This window comes from Salvelinus alpinus, chromosome 22 (genome assembly GCF_045679555.1).
Source record: "Salvelinus alpinus chromosome 22, SLU_Salpinus.1, whole genome shotgun sequence".
Lineage (NCBI taxonomy): Eukaryota > Metazoa > Chordata > Actinopteri > Salmoniformes > Salmonidae > Salvelinus > Salvelinus alpinus.
The window spans coordinates 36606466-36626264 of record NC_092107.1 but is presented as its reverse complement, the minus strand read 5'-3'; the positions used below and the strand labels follow the sequence as shown (position 1 = coordinate 36626264).

General features: G+C 42.7%; 2 protein-coding genes across 2 annotated transcripts; both read left to right on the top strand.

The window, feature by feature from the left end:
- Positions 1 to 523: 523 nt before the first annotated feature.
- LOC139549482 (extracellular calcium-sensing receptor-like) lies at positions 524 to 8356 on the top strand. The gene is made up of 8 exons (XM_071360035.1): positions 524 to 604; positions 1945 to 2048; positions 2568 to 2862; positions 3444 to 3733; positions 3964 to 4259; positions 4646 to 4854; positions 5222 to 5567; positions 5835 to 8356. The coding sequence occupies exons 1-8, from the start codon at positions 524 to 526 to the stop codon at positions 6749 to 6751; spliced, it is 2538 nt and encodes an 845-aa protein (XP_071216136.1). The 3' UTR covers positions 6752 to 8356.
- A 2242-nt stretch (positions 8357 to 10598) lies between these two features.
- Positions 10599 to 16871, top strand: LOC139549481 (extracellular calcium-sensing receptor-like). The gene is made up of 7 exons (XM_071360034.1): positions 10599 to 10882; positions 11419 to 11713; positions 12159 to 12448; positions 12689 to 12984; positions 13333 to 13553; positions 13870 to 14215; positions 14482 to 16871. The coding sequence occupies exons 1-7, from the start codon at positions 10599 to 10601 to the stop codon at positions 15396 to 15398; spliced, it is 2649 nt and encodes an 882-aa protein (XP_071216135.1). The 3' UTR covers positions 15399 to 16871.
- Positions 16872 to 19799: the final 2928 nt, after the last annotated feature.

The following is a 19799-nucleotide window of genomic DNA, read 5'->3' as shown; positions in this document are numbered from 1 at the left end:
TTCCTAGTTAATTACAGTTACATGATTAATTTGTTTAATTGTGTAATAATAAGTACAGAGAGTTATTTGATAAAAATTAGTCTTCAGTATTAATGATGCCAAAGACACGACAATAGTTTGGAAAATTCCAGAAAAATATGTCATGACTTTAGAAGCTTCTGATAGGCTGATTGACATCATTTGAGTCAATTGGAGGTGTACCTGTGGATGTATTTCAAGGCCTACCTTCAAACTCAGTGCCTCTTTGTTTGACATCATGGGAAAATCAAATGAAATCGGCCATGACCTCAGAAAAAAACTTGTAGACCTCCACAAGTCTGGTTCATCTTTGGGAGCAATTTCCAAACGCCTGAAGGTACCACGTTCATCTGTACAAACAATAGTACGAAAGTAGAAACACCATGGGACCACGCAGGCGTAATACTTCTGAGGAAGAAGACGAGTTCTGTCTCCTAGAGATTAACGTACTTTGGTGTGAAAAGTGCAAATCAATCCCAGAACAACAGCAAAGAACCTTGTGAAGATGCTGGAGGAAACAAGTACGAAAGTATCTGTATCCACGGTAAAAGGAGTCCTATATCGACATAACCTGAAAGGCCGCTCAGCAAGGAAGAAGCCACTGCTCCAAAACCGCCATAACAATGTCAGACTACGGTTTGCAACTGCACATGGGGACAAAGATCGTGACCATCGTTATGTTTGGAGGGAAAAGGAGGAGGCTTGCAAGCCGAAGAACACCATCCCAACCGTGATGCACGGGGGTGGCAGCATCATGTTATGGGGTTGCTTTGCTGCAGGAAGGACTGGTGATTCTAACTGACCTAAAACAGGGAATTTTTTGTTGGATTAAATGTCAGGAATTTTGAAAAACTGAGTTTAAATGTATTTGGCTAAGGTCAATGTAATCTTCCGACTTCAACTGTGAGGCAACTGTGAGGCAACGCGCCAAGAGGACTATACTGTAGGGGAAAAATAAGAGAGGAAGCCTACCAAGAGGACAAGACTTTAGAATAAATAAAGTGCCAAAAGGACTAGACAGTAGGGGAAATACTCTGTAGAGCCAGCGTGCCAAGAGGACTAGGCTGTAGGGGAAATACCGTGAAGAGCCAGCATGCCTAGAGGACTAGACTGTTGGGTAAATACTGTGTAGAGCCAGCTTTCCAAGAGGACTAGACTGTAGAGGAAATATAAGTGAGGTAAAGGGCCAAATGGACTAGACTGTAGGGGAAATACTGTGTACAGCCAGCGTGTCAAGAGGACTGGACTGCATTGGAAACATATGTGAGGCAATGGGCCAAATGGACTACACTGTAGGGGAAATACTGTGTAGAGCCAGGGTGTCAAGAGGACTAGACTGTAGAGGACATGTAAGTGAGGCAAAGTGCCAAATGGACTAGACAGAAGGGGAAATACCGTATAGAGCCAGCGTACCAAGATGACTAGACAGTCAGGGAAATTTAAGAGAGGCTCATGGTTATTGTCTGTCTAATGTATGTTTATGTCTATCTAAACCATTACAGTCAACGTAGTTCTGATGCTGGTGTATATTCTCTCTATAGCTGAAAGAATCAGGACCTGACTGGGTGAGCAGAGCAGCCTCTAGCCCCTCCCTTCCTGGCATGGCCATACCCACAGTGTGGCCCCCAGAGGAATCCCCACAGAGGTACGGTGGGTATTTAAACCAGAGTAGAGAGGTAACCTGACCTATGTGGGTCTGTGTGGCGCTGTATTACGCCATACCTTCTACACATCAGGGGAATGAGGCTCTCTCCGGCTCCTGCTTTGGATTCAAGTCTGGCTGGTAGTCTGGGTCTGCTACATCTAGCTGTGGTGGCTGGTGGGCTTGCCTTGCTCTCGTCTGCCTCTGCCTCTGCCTCTGCCTCTGGGCTGGAGTCTGTCAGATGCAGGCTCCAAGGCACCCCTCGTCCTCCGGCATTCTCTCAGGACGGGGACTTTGTCATCGGGGGTGTGTTCTCCATCCACAACTACATGCACACTGTGGAACACAGCTACACCAGCATGCCTGAGCCTCTGCAGTGCACAGGGAGGTCAGTGAACGCAAGAGGGAGCAGGGGACAGGGACTGTGGCTGTGTGGGGAGACAGATAAATTGTGTTTTAAAAACACGGAGACAGTGTGTTTAAAGAAAGAATAACAGTGTGTTTATTGACAGAGAAACAGTGTGTTTAAAGACAGATAAATAGTGTTTTAGAGACAGATGAACAGTGTGTTAAAGACAGAGAAACAGTGTGTTTAAAGACAGGTAAACAGTGTTTTAAAGACAGATAACCAGTGTTTTGAAGACAGACAAACAGTGTTTTTAAGACAGATAAAAAGTGTGTTTGTATCTGAGTGAGTAGGTAAAGCCTACTGTTACAAAGGGTGACATTTTCAAACAGCAGGCTATCCTACAATGTCCTCAACTACCGATATCAAAAGTGTAGGCATGTAGACAGTGTGGAAAATAAGGCTAGATATTAAAATGTTTGGCCTCGTATAACCATGTATTCTATATGCTAGTTTACCATTTAGTCAAGTGGTGCTCACTCACCTATCTTCTATTTACAGTTTGGATTCCCGTGAGTTGCGCTTCTCACGCGCCATGGTCTTCGCAGTTGAGGAGATTAACAACAGTACGGACCTTCTACCGGGTGTCACACTTGGTTATCAAGTGCATGACTCATGCACCTCGGTCCCTATGGCCGTGAAAGTGGCCTTCCATCTGGCTAACGGCCTGGACCCAATGTTTGATACCGGAGAACAGTGCTCGGGGTCTCCTACAGTGACAGCTATCGTGGGCGAGTCTGGCTCCACGCCTACCATCAGCATGTTGCGCATCATCGGCCCTTTCGGCATTCCTCAGGTAAACTCCTGTGGAAGAAATCTTCAGCTTCTTTTTAATTTACCGTATTCCTACTGTATATTCTCCTCTCTTTCAGGAATGAGTTCTACTTTTAATTTACTGTATTCCTGCTGTATATTCTCCTCTCTTTCAGGAATGATTTCAACTTTTAATTTCCTGTATTTCAACTGTATTCTCCTCTCTTTCTGGAATATACATTTCTGTGTGAAATTATGTGGAGAAAGTTTGGAGAACTTCTATAGGCATTTCAACATAGACTGAGGACTATCTTTCATAGGCTAGGTTGTTATGGGAGACTAGGGATTGTTGTCATACCTTTAACTCGTGTTTTTCACGGCACCAGTTTGTCTTATAAAACTATTTTCAATATGAATAGAACGACCAAGATAGAAATGGGTAGAAATATGTATCCTTTTCAATCTGGCCTAATGAAAAACAATAAATTGGCTTATTATTATTAATGTCTCCCTAACATCATACCACACAGCTAAAGAAAAAAAGCAGGAAGTAGCCAATAACTGAGACTCGTTTGGCCGACATTATGTTCTTTCTCATGTTTTCGACTGTCTGTTTCTACCTAGGTGAGCCACTTTTCCACCTGTGCGTGTCTGAGTGATAAGAAACAGTATCCAACCTTCTTCAGAACCATCCCCAGTGATCAGTTCCAGGCTGCCGCTCTGGCCCACCTCATCAGGCACTTCGGCTGGACCTGGATTGGGGCGGTCCGTTCCGACTCTGACTACGGTAATAACGGGATGGCGGCTTTCCTACAGGCAGCACAAGAGGAAGGCATCTGTGTGGAGTATTCTGAAGCCTTCTCCCGTACCAACCCACTCAGCAGAGTGCAACGGGTGGCCGACGTGATCCGCAGGTGATCCATGATTACATTTGAACTTTTCATTCATACAAATGCAAGTCCATATTTATTTAAAAAACTATTGATATTAATTTCTCTCTTTTCCCAAAGCTGATCTGTGAGACCAACATGATTTGCATATCGTAAGCTTGTCAAAAGTGTTGAATAATACTAATGTTCATTTTCAATTCACTAAGACAAACATGACCAGCATATTAAGCATATAATATAATCATGTTCCCCAGCTCCACAGCCCGGGTGGTGGTTGCATTCGTATCCTCTTGGGACATGAAAATCCTGCTGAGGGAGATGGAACGCTTGCCCTCTCCTCCCCGCCAGTGGATCGGGACTGAGTCCTGGGTCACTGACCCAGATACGCTGCGCTTCGGTCTGTGTGCCGGGGCCATCGGATTTGGCATCCAACGCTCTGTCATCCCCGGCCTCAGGGACTTCCTCCTGGACCTCTCCCCACAGAAGGTGTCCAACTCTCCCCTGCTCACTGAGTTCTGGGAGGGAGCCTTTGGCTGTAGGCTGGAGATAGGTATCTATCTATCTATCTATCTATCTATCTATCTGTCTATCTGTCTGTCCGTCTGTCCGTCTGTCAGTCTGTCCGTCTGTCCTTCTGTCCGTCTGTCCGTCTGTCCGTCTGTCTGTCTGTCTGTCTGTCTGTCTGTCTGTCTGTCTGTCTGTCTGTCTGTCTGTCTGTCTGTCTGTCTGTCTGTCTGTCTGCCTGCCTGCCTGCCTGCCAGCCTGCCTGCCTGCCTGTCTGTCTGTCTGTCTGTCTGTCTGTCTGTCTGTCTGTCTGTCTGTCTGTCTGTCTGTCTGTCTGTCTGTCTGTCTGTCTGTCTGTCTGTCTGTCTGTCTGTCTGTCTGTCTGTCTGTCTGTCTGTCTGTCTGTCTCTCTGTCTGTAGGGACCTCTACAGGTGTTGGGGTTGAAGAGAAGGTGTGTGACGGCAGTGAGGATATACAGCAGCTACAGACCCCCTACACAGATACATCCCAGCTGCGTGTCACTAACATGGTGTATAAAGCTGTTTACGCCATAGCACACGCCATCCACAGCATCGTTTGTGAAGAGAGAGAAAACTCCACTGTGAACTGTGACAAAAATCTCAATGTGAAGCCAACACAGGTGAATGACAAGTCTGTAGGATAATGTCCTGATTGATATGTTTATTGAGACTACATGTATGAAGGCCTTGGAGTTCCCATTATACTTTACAACGTCTTCTGAAGTAACGCATCTGACAAATATATGAGTTGAATTAATGTTCTGTTTCTCTCTCTCCCTCTCTCCATCTATCTTCCCTTCTCTCTATTTCTCTCTTTCCATCTTTCTTCCCCTTTCTCCATCTCTCCTCTCTCTCTTCCCCTCTCTCCATCTATCTCTCCATTTCTCTTCCCCTCACTCATCTCTCTCTTCCCTTATCTCCATCTCTCTACACCTCTCTCCTTCTCTCTTGTCCCCTCTCTCTCTCCCTTGACCTTCCAACCCCCAGGTCCTGGAGAGTTTGAGGACGGTGAACTTCTCTCGTAACGGGTACCAGGTGTCTTTCGATGCCAACGGGGACCCAGTGGCAACCTATGAGCTGGTCAACTGGAAGAGACGGGAGAGTGGGACGATGGAGTTTGTGACAGTGGGGCTCTATGATGGGTCCCTGCCTCCTGACCAGAGGCTTCACATCGAGAGGGAAATCACCTGGGTAAAGAACAGTACACAAGTACCTGTGTCAGTGTGCAGTGAGAGCTGTCCCCCAGGCACTCGTAAGGCTGTACAGAAAGGAAAGCCTGTATGCTGTTATGACTGTATCCAATGTGCAGAGGGAGAAATAAGTAATAACACAGGTAGGACTATAGGAATAGTTGGGAAAAATGTGTAGTAATTTCTATCACGGTTTACTAAGTAGTGGTTTATTCATATTACCAGCACTACAAAGGTAGTGTCTGTCAATCATGTTCCTGTTCTTATTATCTCATGTAAGCTGCACATTAATTCAACATTCTGTATTGTAAACTGACAAAGTGCAGGATTGTGGGACATGTATTTGTAAATAAATAAAATCTGAATCTATTATTATTAACATTTGATGTCTGTTGCATTGTTCTGGTCAGATTCTTCAGACTGTCTGATCTGTCCCGAGGAGTACTGGCCCAACGCTGAGAGAGACCGCTGTATCCTTAAGCCTGTGGAGTTCCTGTCCTTCCACGAGGTCCTCGGAATCATCCTGACCGCCTGCTCTGTGGGCGGGGCTTGTCTGGCCATCGCCACGGCAACTGTCTTCTACCGCCACCGAACTTCGGCCATCGTCAGGGCCAACAACTCTGAGCTGAGCTTCCTGCTGCTCTTCTCCTTAGCTATGTGTTTTCTGTGTTCTCTTACTTTCATTGGCCGGCCCTCTGAGTGGTCCTGTATGCTGCGTCACACAGCGTTTGGGATCACCTTCGTCCTCTGCATCTCTTGTGTTCTGGCGAAAACAATAGTGGTGTTGATGGCCTTCAGGGCTACACTTCCAGCCAGTAATATCATGAAATGGTTTGGTCCTCCACAGCAGAGATTGACTGTAGTGTCATTCACGTTTGTCCAGGCTTTGATATGCACTCTGTGGTTGGTCCTGTCCCCTCCCTTCCCCATTAAAAACCTCACTACCTACAAGGAAAAGATCATTCTAGAGTGTGATGTGGGGTCAGCTATTGGTTTCTGGGCTGTGTTGGGCTATATAGGACTGCTCTCTCTCTTGTGCTTTGTGCTGGCTTTTCTGGCTCGGAAGCTGCCTGATAACTTCAATGAGGCCAAATTCATCACCTTCAGCATGCTCATATTCTGTGCAGTCTGGATCACCTTTATCCCAGCTTATGTCAGCTCTCCTGGGAAGTTCACTGTAGCTGTGGAGATCTTTGCCATCATCACCTCTAGCTTTGGGTTGTTCTTTCTGTTATTTGTTCCTAAATGCTTCATTATTCTGTTCAGGCCGGAGAAGAACACCAAGAAACACCTTATGGAGAAGACATCCAATGATATACGTTATTAAGAAATGATTGAGGGGAAAAAACATTGTAACCTTCAGTTATATGGTTTATCATACAGTTAGGTAGGACTACTCTGACAGAGATTACCAACAATTTAGCAGCTAATCATTGGTAACATTGTAACTAGTAACATGTAACAGGTTCACTTTAGATATTCCAATGTTATGAGAGATTGTTCAAATCTAGAGTGTTAAAATGATATTACTAATGCCCTAGATAATAGAAAGTACTGTTCCGCCTTGTTCATAGATTTATCTAAAGCTTTTGACACTGTAGACCATGCGATACTTTTGGGTAAGCTGTCGTTAACAGGACTGGGATTGGATGCCTGTCGTTGGTTTCATGACTATCTAAAGGATAGAAGTCAGGCTGTTAGAGACGGCATCCAGTCGGAGCCATTGGAGTTGGTTAAAGGCGTCCCACAAGGTTCTATACTTGGTCCATTACTGTTCACTCTCTACATAAACAATATCGTGATGAGATAAGAAAGTGTCAAATTCATTTATATGCTGATGACACTGTCATGTACTCTATCGCTTCAACGGCTGACCAGGCATTATCACTATTGGAGACAGATTTTAAGATATTACAAGTGTATTTTATAGAGCTGAAACTTGTTTTAAATACAAAGAAAACACATTTTATGATTTTAATAGGTTCAAAAAGTTGGTTGAAAATACACTTGCACTTACGAGCTTAGATGGTTCTCAAATTAATCAGGTCTCTGCATATAAATACTTAGGGATATGGTTGGATGATAAACTGTCTTTTAAAAGGCATATTAACAAACTTTGTAAACGGCTAAAAATCAAGCTAGGCTTCCTCTATAGAAACAGGACATGCTTGTCCTCTACAAATAGAAGACAAATTATGCAAACTACTTTTATGTCTGTTATAGATTATGGGGAGATTATTTACATGCATGCTACGGCATCAACACTTAAATTGCTGGATGCTACTTATCATTGCGCACTTAGGTTTATTACGGGTGCTAGCTACAGAACTCTTTACTGTGTTTTATATCAAAATGTGGGTTGGACTTTGCTGTCCGTGAGACGAGAACAACATGCTCTCGTGTTTGTCTATAAATCACTTCTGAATAAACTACCTTCTTATTTATCATCACTCATCAATATTATAATTATAATTCCTTAAACCAGGTCTCAACATGGATTACACTTGAGGCCCATGCGATTTCCACAGAGTTGGGTATGGCTGCCTTTTCCTGTTACGCTCCTTGCCTATGGAATAGCCTGCAGACTAAACTTAAACTTGAGACTCTTGTCCCCCTTGCCCATTTTAAATATTTATTGGAGCATTTACATTTTTGTATTGGTTGTAACTGTTTCTTGAAATGCAAGTTATTGTGCTGTTAGGGGAATAACCTGTGTGTAAATTAAATCTGTTGCTGTATTTTTTGTTTTGTTTGTCTTGTTTAGTTTTTTAATCATTGTACATAAACTGTATGTGTAAACATGTATATGCAAGGCCCAGCTGTAACAGAGAACTTGGTCTCAGTCTGTGTTCCTTGTTGAAATAAAGGTATAACATTTTTTAAAGAAAATCTCATTTGACCTGCTAAATGATGTGATTAGCAGTAGCCTACAGAGTGGAACCACTTCCATGTTGTTGGAGAAAAGCTTTATTCTTATATGAATTGATATAACATTGAAGTGCATGTGTTCAATTGATATTGTAATTAATCATATTATGTATTATAATAATATAATAAACATTTTCATACACAGTTGAAGTCGGAAGTTTACAAACACTTAGGTTGGAGTCATTAAAACTTGTTTTTCAACAACTCCACACATTTCTTGTTAACAAATTATAATCTACTTTGTGCATGACACAAGACATTTTTCCAACAATTGTTTACAGACAGATTATTTCACTTATAATTCACTGTTTCACACATCCAGTGGGTGAGACGTTTACATACACTAAGTGGACTGTGCCTTTAAACAGCTTGGAAAATTCCAGAAAAATATGTCATGGCTTTAGAAGATTCTGATAGGCTGATTGACATAATTTGAGTCAAATGGGGGTGTTCCTGTGGATGTATTTCAAGGCCTACCTTCAAACTCAGTGCCTCATTGCTTGACATCAAAGAACTTGTAGACCTCCACAAGTCTGGTTCATCCTTAGGAGCAATTTCCAAACGCCTGAAGGTATCTCGTTCATCTGTCCCGTGTGGCTCAGTTGGTAGAGCATGGCGCTTGCAACGCCAGGGTTGTGGGTTCATTCCCCACGGGGGGACCAGGATGAATATGTATGAACTTTCCAATTTGTAAGTCGCTCTGGATAAGAGCGTCAGCTAAATGACTTAAATGTAAATGTAAATCTGTACAGTATAAGTATATAAGTTTATATAAGTATAAACACCATGGGAATACGCAGGCATCATACCGCTCAGGAAGAAGACGCATTCTGTCTCCTAGAGATTAACGTACTTTGGTGCGAAAAGTGCAAATCAATCCCAGAACAAAAGCAAAGGACCTTGTGAAGATGCTGGAGGAAACAAGTACGAAAGTGTCTGTATCCACAGTAAAACGAGTCCTATATCGACATAACCTGAAAGGCCGCTCAGCAAGGAAGAAGCCACTGCTCTAAAACCGCCATAAAAATGCCAGACTACGGTTTGCAACTGCACATGGGGACAAAGATCGTGACCATCGTTATGTTTGGAGGAAAAAGGGGGAGGCTTGCAAGCCGAAGAACACCATCCCAACCGTGAAGCATGGGGGTGGCAATATCATGATGTGGGATTGCTTTGCTGCAGGAGGGACTGGTGCACTTCACAAAATAGATCGCATCATGAGGAGAGAAAATTATGTGGATATATTGAAGCAACATCTCAAGACATCAGTCAGGAAGTTAAAGCTTGGGCACAAATGGGTCTTCCAAGTGAACAGTGACTACAAGCATACTTCCAAAGTTGTGGCAAAAATGCCATAAGGACAACAAAGTCATGGTATTCGAGTGGCCATCACAAAGCCCGGACCTCAATGCACTAGAAAATTTGTGGACAGAACTTAAAAAGCGTGTGCGAGCGAGGAGGCCTACTAACCTGACTCAGTTACACCAGCTCTGTCAGGAGGAATGGGCCTAAATTCATCCAACTAATTGTTGGAAAATTGTGGAAGGCTACAAAAAACTTTGACCCAAGTTAAACAATATAAAGGCAATGCTACCAAATATTAATTGCGTGTTTGTAAACTTCTGACACACTGGGAATGTGATGAAATAAATAAAAGCTGAAATAAATAATTTTCTCTACTATTAATCTGACATTGCACATTCTTAAAATAAAGTGATGATCCTAACTGACCTAAGACAGGGACATTTTACTAGGATTAAATGTCTGGAATTTAGAAAAACTGAGTTTAAATGTATTTGGCTAAGGTGAATGTAAACAAGGCAACGTGCCAGGAGGACTAGACTGTAGGGGAAATATAAGAGAGGAAGCGTACCAAGAGGACTGGACTTTTGAATAAATACTGTGTACTGCCAGCGTGCCAAGAGGACTAGACTGTAGGGGACATATAAGAGAGCCAGATGGTTATTGTGTGTCTAATGTATGTTTATGTCTATCTATACCATTACAGTCAACGTAGTTCTGATGCTGGTGCATATTCTCTCTATAGCTGAAAGAATCAGGACCTGACTGGGTGAGCAGAGCAGCCTCTAGCCCCTCCCTCCTTGGCATTGCCAAACCCACAGTGTGGTCCCCAGAGGAATCCCCACAGAGGTATGGTGGGTATTTAAGCCAGAGTAGAGTGGTAACCTGACCTATGTGGGTCTGTATGGCGCTGTATTAGGCCATACCTTCTACACATCAGGGGAATGAGGCTCTCTCCGGCTCCTGCTCTGGATCCAAGTCTGGCTGGTAGTCTGGTTCTACTACATCTAGCTGTCGTGGCTGGTGGGCTTGCCTTGCTCACGTCTGCCTCTACCGCTGCCTCTGGGCTGGAGTCTGTCAGATGCAGGCTCCAAGGCACCCCTCGTCCTCCGGTGTTCTCCCAGGACGGGGACTTTGTCATCGGGGGTGTTTTCTCCATTCATTACTATATGCACACTGTGGATCACAGCTACACCAGCATGCCTGAGCCTCTGCAGTGCACAGGGAGGTCAGTGAACGCAAGAGGGAACAGGGGACAGGACTGTGGCTTTGTGGGTATACAGATCAATTGTGTTTTACAGACAGAGAGACAGTGTGTTTAAAGACAGAGAGACAGTGTGTTTAAAGACATATAAAGAATGTGTTTAAAGACAGATAAAGAATGCGTTTTAAGACAGATTAACAGTGTGTTTAAAGACAGATAAAGAATGCGTTTTAAGACAGATTAACAGTGTTTTAAAGAAAGATAAAGAATGTGTTTTAAGACAGATAAACAGTGTTTTTAAAGAAAGATTAACAGTGTGTTTAAAGACAGATAAAACGTGTGTTTGTGTCTGAGAGAGTAGGTAAAGACTACTGTTACAAAGGATCACATTTTCAATTGCAGGCTATCCTACAATGTCCTCAATTACAGACAACAGAAGTGTAAGCATATAGACTGTATGGAACATAATACTAGATATTAGGCTGTTTGCCATGGTAACATTCTATAGGCTAGTTTATGATTCGTCAGGAGGTGCTCACTGACCTATCTTCTATTTACAGAATGGATTCCCGTGAGTTGCGCTTCTCGCGCGCCATGGTCTTCGCAGTTGAGGAGATAAACAACAGTTCGTACCTTCTACCGGGTGTCAGGCTTGGTTATCAAGTGCACGACTCCTGTGCCTCGGTCCCTATGGCCGTGAAAGTGGCCTTCCAGCTGGCTAATGGCCTGGACCCAAAGTTTGATACCGGAGAACAGTGCTCGGGATCGGCTACAGTGACAGCTATCGTGGGCGAGTCTGGCTCCACGCCTACCATCAGCATGTTGCGCATCACCGGCCCTTTCGGCATTGCTCAGGTAAACTCCTGTGGAAAGAAATCATTCAGCTTATTTAAACTTACTGTATTCCTACTGTATATTCTCCTCTCTTTCAGGAATGAGTTCAACGTTTTACCGTATTCCAACTGTATATTCTCCTCTCTTTCAGGAATGAGTTCAACTTTTAATTTATCGTATTCCAACTGTATTCTCCTCTCTTTCTGTAATATACATTCCTGTGTGAAATTATGTGGAGAAAGGCATTTGAACATCTGTAGGCATTAAAACATGATCTGAGGACTATCTTTCATAGGCTAAGTCATTCTGGCCTAATGAAAAACAATGAGTTGGCTTATTATTATTAATGTCTCCCTAACATCAAACTACATAGCTAAATAAAAAAGCAGGAAGTAGCCAATACATTAGAGTTGTTAGGCCGACATGGTGTTCTTTCTCATGTTTTCGACTGTCTGTTTCTACCTAGGTGAGCCACTCTTCCACCTGTGCGTGTCTGAGTGATAAGAAACAGTATCCAACCTTCTTCAGAACCATCCCCAGTGATCAGTTCCAGGCTGCCGCTCTGGCCCACCTCATCAGGCACTTCGGCTGGACCTGGATTGGGGCGGTCCGTTCCGACTCTGACTACGGTAATAACGGGATGGCGGCTTTCCTACAGGCAGCACAAGAGGAAGGCATCTGTGTGGAGTATTCTGAAGCCTTCTACCGTACCAACCCAATCAGCAGAGTGCAACGGGTAGCCGACGTGATCCGCAGGTGATCCATGATTACATTTGAACTTTTCATTCACACAAATGCAAGACCATATTTGTATAAATTCTGTTGTTATTAATTTCTCTCTTTTCCCAAAGCTGATCTGTGAGACCAACATCATTTGCATATCTTAAGCATTCCAAAAGTGTTGATTAATACTAATGTTCATGTTCAGTTCACTGAGACATTCCAATGAATGACAAACATGACAAGCATGTGTTATGATATAATCATGTTCCCCAGCTCCACAGCCCAGGTGGTGGTTGCATTCGTAGCCTCTGGGGACATGAGAATCTTGCTGGAGGAGATGGACCGCCTGCCCTCTCCTCCCCGCCAGTGGATCGGGAGTGAGTCCTGGGTCACTGACCCAGATATGCTGCGCTTCGGCCTGTGTGCCGGGGCCATCGGATTTGGCATCCAACGCTCTGTCATCCCCGGCCTCAGGGACTTCCTCCTGGACCTCTCCCCACAGAAGGTGTCCAACTCTCCCCTGCTCACTGAGTTCTGGGAGGGAGCCTTTGGCTGTCGGCTGGGGATAGGTATCTATCTAGCTATCTGTCTATATATATATATCTATCTATCTATCTATCTATCCATCCATCTGTCTATCGATCTATCTATTTACATGTCTGTCTGTCTGTCTGTCTGTCTGTCTGTCTGTCTGTCTGTCTGTCTGTCTGTCTATCTGTCTGTCTGTCTGTCTGTCTGTCTGTCTGTCTGTCTGTCTGTCTGTCTGTCTGTCTGTCTGTCTGTCTGTCTGTCTGTCTGTCTGTCTGTCTGTCTGTCTGTCTGTCTGTCTGTCTGTCTGTCTGTCTGTCTGTCTGTCTGTCTGTCTGTCTGTCTGTCTGTCTGTCTGTCTGTCTGTCTGTCTGTCTGTCTGTCTGTAGGGACCTCTACAGGTGTTGGGGTTGAAGAGAAGGTGTGTGATGACAGTGAGGATATACAGCATCTACAGGCCCCCTACACAGATACATCCCAGCTGCGTGTCACTAACATGGTGTATAAAGCTGTTTACGCCATAGCACACGCCATCCACAGCATTGTTTGCGAAGAGAGAGAAAACTCCAGTGTGAAATGTGACAAAAACCTCAATGTGAAGCCAACACAGGTGAATGACAAGTCTGTAGTATAATTTCCTGATAAATATGTTTATTTAGACTACATGTACTTTACAACTTCTTCTGAAGTAACACATCTGATAAATATGAGTTGAATTCATGTTCTATTTCTCTACATCCCTCTCTACATCTCTCTTCCCTTCTCTCCATTTCTCTCTTTCCATCTTTCCTCCCCTTTCTCAATCTCTCATCTCTCTCCTCCCCTCACTCATCTCTCTCTTCCCTTATCTCCATCTCTCTTCACCTCTCTCCTTCTCTCTCGTCCCCTCTCTCTCTCTCTCTCTCCCTTGCCCTTCCAACCCCCAGGTCCTGGAGAGATTGAGGACGATGAACTTCTCTCGTAACGGGTACCAGGTGTCTTTCGATGCCAACGGGGACCCAGTGGCCACCTATGAGCTGGTCAACTGGCAGATACGGGAGAGTGGGAAGATGGAGTTTGTGACAGTGGGGCGCTATGATGCATCCATGCCTCCTGACCAGAGGTTTCACATGGAGAGGGAAATCACCTGGGTAAAGAACAGTACACAAGTACCTGTGTCAGTGTGCAGTGACAGCTGTCCCCCAGGCACTCGTAAGGCTGTACAGAAAGGAAAGCCTGTATGCTGTTATGACTGTATCCAATGTGCAGAGGGAGAAATAAGTAATAACACAGGTAGGACTATTGGAACAGTTGGCAAAAATGTGTAGTAATTTCTATCACGGTTTACTAAGTAGTGGTTTATTCATATTACCAGCACTACAAAGGTAGTGTCTGTCAATCATGTTCCTGTTCATATTATCTCATATAAGCTGCACATTAATTCAACATTTGTTATTGTAAACTGACAAAGTGCAGCATTGTGGGACATGTATTTGTAAATAAATAAAACCTGAATCTATTATTAGCAACATTTGTTGTCTGTTGTTTTGTCCTGTCAGATTCTTCAGACTGTCTGATCTGTCCCAAGGAGTACTGGCCCAATGCTGAGAGAGACCGCTGTATCCTTAAGCCTGTGGAGTTCCTGTCCTTCCACGAGGTCCTGGGAATCATCCTGACCGCCTGCTCTGTGGGCGGTGCTTGTCTGGCCATCGCCACGGCAACTGTCTTCTACCGCCACCGAACTTCGGCCATCGTCAGGGCCAACAACTCTGAGCTGAGCTTCCTGCTGCTCTTCTCCTTGGCTCTGTGTTTTCTGTGTTCTCTTACTTTCATTGGCCGGCCCTCTGAGTGGTCCTGTATGCTGCGTCACACAGCGTTTGGGATCACCTTCGTCCTCTGCATCTCTTGTGTTCTGGGGAAAACAATAGTGGTGTTGATGGCCTTCAGGGCTACACTTCCAGCCAGTAATGTCATGAAATGGTTTGGTCCTCCACAGCAGAGATTGACTGTAGTGTCCTTCACGTTTGTCCAGGCTTTGATATGCACTCTATGGTTGGTCCTGTCCCCTCCCTTCCCCATTAAAAACCTCACTACCTACAAGGAAAAGATCATTCTAGAGTGTGATGTGGGGTCAGCTATTGGTTTCTGGGCTGTGTTGGGCTATATAGGACTCCTTTCTCTCTTGTGCTTTGTGCTGGCTTTTCTGGCTCGGAAGCTGCCTGATAACTTCAATGAGGCCAAATTCATCACCTTCAGCATGCTCATATTCTGTGCAGTCTGGATCACCTTTATCCCAGCTTATGTCAGCTCTCCTGGGAAGTTCACTGTAGCTGTGGAGATCTTTGCCATCATCACGTCTAGCTTTGGGTTGTTCTTTCTGTTATTTGTTCCTAAATGCTTCATTATTCTGTTCAGGCCGGAGAAGAACACCAAGAAACACCTTATGGAGAAGACATCCAATGATATACGTTATTAAGAAATGATTGAGGGGAAAAAACATTGTAACCTTCAGTTATATGGTTTATCATACAGTTAGGTAGGACTACTCTGACAGAGATTACCAACAATTTAGCAGCTAATCATTGGTAACATTGTAACTAGTAACATGTAACAGGTTCACTTTAGATATTCCAATGTTATGAGAGATTGTTCAAATCTAGAGTGTTAAAATTATATTACTAATGCCCTAGATAATAGAAAGTACTGTGCCGCCTTGTTCATAGATTTATCTAAAGCTTTTGACACTGTAGACCATGCGATACTTTTGGGTAAGCTGTCGTTAACAGGACTGGGATTGGATGCATGTCGTTGGTTTCATGACTATCTAAAGGATTGAAGTCAGGCTGTTAGAGTCGACGGCATCCAGTCGGAGCCATTGGAGTTGGTTAAAGGCGTCCCACAAGGTTCTGTACTTGGTCCATTACTGTTCACTCTCTACATAAACAATATCGTGATGAGATAAGAAAGTGTCAAATTCATTTATATGCTGATGACACTGTCATGTACTCTATCGCTTCAACGGCTGACCAGGCATTATCACTATTGGAGACAGATTTTAAGATATTACAAGTGTATTTTATAGAGCTGAAACTTGTTTTAAATACAAAGAAAACACATTTTATGATTTTAATAGGTTCAAAAAGTTGGTTGAAAATACACTTGCACTTACGAGCTTAGATGGTTCTCAAATTAATCAGGTCTCTGCATATAAATACTTAGGGATATGGTTGGATGATAAACTGTCTTTTAAAATGCATATTGATGAACTTTGTAAACGGCTAAAAATCAAGCTAGGCTTCCTCTATAGAAACAGGACATGCTTGTCCTCTACAAATAGAAGACAAATTATGCAAACTACTTTTATGTCTGTTATAGATTATGGGGAGATTATTTACATGCATGCTACGGCATCAACACTTAAATTGCTGGATGCTACTTATCATTGCGCACTTAGGTTTATTACGGGTGCTAGCTACAGAACTCTTTACTGTGTTTTATATCAAAATGTGGGTTGGACTTCGCTGTCCGTGAGACGAGAACAACATGCTCTCGTGTTTGTCTATAAAGCACTTCTGAATAAACTACCTTCTTATTTATCATCACTCATCAATATTATAATTATAATTCCTTAAACCAGGTCTCAAGCATGGATTACACTTGAGGCCCCTGCGATTTCCACAGAGTTGGGTATGGCTGCCTTTTCCTGTTACGCTAAACTTAAACTTGAGACTCTTGTCCCCCTTGCCCATTTTAAATATTTATTGGAGCGTTTACATTTTTGTATTGGTTGTAACTGTTTCTGGTAATGCAAGTTCTTGTGCTGTTAGGGGAATAACCTGTGTGTAAATTAAATCCGTTGCTGTATTTTTTGTTTTGTTTGTCTTGTTTAGTTTTTTAATCATTGTACATAAACTGTATGTGTAAACATGTATACGCAGGGCCCAGCTGTAACAAAGACCTTGGTCTCAGTCTGTGTTCCTTGTTGAAATAAAGGTATAAAAGATGTAAAAGAAAATCTCATTTGACCTACAGAGTGCAACCACTTCCATGTTGTTGGAGAAAAGCTTTATTCTTATATGAATTGATATAACATTGAAGTGCATGTGTTCAATTGATATTGTAATTCATCATATTATGTATTATAATAATATAATAAACATTTTCATACACAGTTGAAGTCGGAAGTTTACAAACACTTAGGTTGGAGTCATTAAAACTAGTTTTTCAACAACTCCACACATTTCTTGTTAACAAATTATAGTTTTGGCAAGTCTGTTAGGACATCTACTTTGTGCGTGACGCAAGTCATTTTTCCAACAATTGTTTACAGACAGATTATTTCACTTTTAACCTTTCTCGCCCCCACATTCCACTGAAAAGGCAGGGCGCGAAATTCAAAAAATATTTTTGGGAAATATTTAACTTTCACACATTAACAAGTCCAATACAGCAAATGAAAGATAAACATCTTGTGAATCCAGCCAACATGTCCGATTTTTTAAATGTTTTACAGCGAAAACACCACGTATATTTATGTTAGCTCACCACCAAATACAAAAAAGCACAGACATTTCTTTCACAGCACAGGTAGCTTGCACAAAACCCCCAAATAGAGATAGAATTAGTCACTAACCAAGAAACAACTTCATCAGATGACAGTCTTATAACATGTTATACTTTTGTTCGAAGAATTTGCATATTTCAGGTATAAATCATAGTTTTACATTGCAGCTACAATCACAAATATCACCAAAGCAGCTAGAACAATTACAGAGAGCAACGTGAAATACCTAAATACTCATCATAAAACATTTATGAAAAATACATGGTGTACAGCAAATGAAAGATAAACATCTTGTGAATCCAGCCAATATTTCAGATTTTTTAAGTGTTTTACAGCGAAAACACAATATTATTATTATTATTCACTAACCTTGACAAACTTCATCAGATGACAGTCCTATAACATCATGTTACACAATACATATATGTTTTGTACAAAAATGTGCATATTTAGCGGTACAAATCGTGGTTTTACAATGTGAATACGTAGCCAAACTGCACAAAATTGTCAGGAGATATTTTGGACAGTCACCTAATCTAATCAAATAACTCATCATAAACTTTACTAAAAAATACATGTTGTACAGCAAATGAAAGATACACTAGTTCTTAATGCAACCGCTGTGTTAGATTTTTTTAAATAACTTTAGTACGACATACAGCTTACGTTATAGCGAGACAGCGCCCGCAATGAGGGCGGAAAATAGGAATAAACATTTTCCACAGAAATACGAAATAACGTCATAAATGGTTCCTACTTTTGCTGAGCTTCCATCAGAATCTTGTACAAGGAGTCCTTTGTCCAGAATAATTGTTGTTTGGTTTTAGAATGTCCTCTTCTCCTGTCGAATTAGCAACCAAAGCTAGCCAAGTGGCGCGAAGTTGTCCATCTTCACCAAACGCAGAGAACGGAAAACGCCAAAACTCCCGATAAACGTTCAATAATCTGATAAAACTATATTGAAAAAACATACTTTACAATGATATTATCACATGTATCAAATAAAATCAAAGCCGGAGATATTAGCCGTCTATACCGAAAGCTTTTCAGAAGGCAATCCAGGGTTCCTTCCCGCGCCTTGCTGGACAAAGGAAATTGGGGTCACGTCATTCCAAGAGCTCTCGTTTGACCTCAGATCAAGCTAGACACCCCATTCCACCTCCCACTGCCTGTTGACATCAAGTGGAAGGTGTATGAAGTGCATGTATATCCATAGATTTCAAGCAAATGAATAGGAAGGCCCTGGAACAGAGCCTCGATTTCAGATTTTTCACTTCCTGACAGGAAGTTTGCTGCAAAATGAGTTCTGTTTTACTCACAGATATAATTCAAAACAGTTTTAGAATCTTGAGAGTGTTTTCTATCCAATAGTAATAATAATATGCATATTGTACGATCTAGAATAGAGTACGAGGCCGTTTAAATTGGGCACGATTTTTTCCCAAAGTGAAAATAGCGCCCCCTACACACTAACAGGTTAATGCATTGTTTCACACTTCCAGTGGGTGAGACGTTTACATACACTAAGTTGACTGTGCCTTTAAATAGCTTGGAAAATTCCAGAAAAATGTGTCATGGCTTTAGAAGCTTCTGATGGGCTGATTGACATAATTTGAGTCAAATGGCGGTGTACCTGTGGATGTATTTCAAGGCCTACCTTCAAACTCAGTGCCTCTTTGCTTTACATCATGGGAAAATCCAATGAAATCAACCAAGACCTCAGAAAAAAAATTGTAGACCTCCACAAGTCTGGTTTATCCTTGGGAGCAATTTCCAAACGCGTGAAGGTACCATGTTCATCTGTACAAACAATAGTACGCAAGTATAAACACCATGGGACCACGCAGCCGTCATACCGCTCAGGAAGAAGACGCGTTCTGTCTCATGGAGACGTAACGTACTTTGGTGTGAAAAGTGCAAATCAATCCCAGAACAACAGCAAAGGACCTTGTGAAGATGCTGGAGGAAACAGGTACGAAAGTATCTGTATCCACAGTAAAACGAGTACTATATCAACATAACTTGAAAAGCCGCTCAGCAAGGAAGAAGCCACTGCTCCAAAACCGCCATAAAAATGCCAGACTACGGTTTGCAACTACACATGGGGACAAAGATCGTGAGCACCGTTATGTTTGGAGGAAAAAGGAGAATGCTTGCAAGCAGAAGAACACCATCCCAACCCATGAAGCACGGGGGTGGCAGCATCATGTTGTGGGGGTGCTTTGCTGCAGGAGGGACTGGTGCACTTCACAAAATAGATGGCATCATGAGGAGAGAAAATGATGTGGATATATTGAAGCAACATCTCATGAC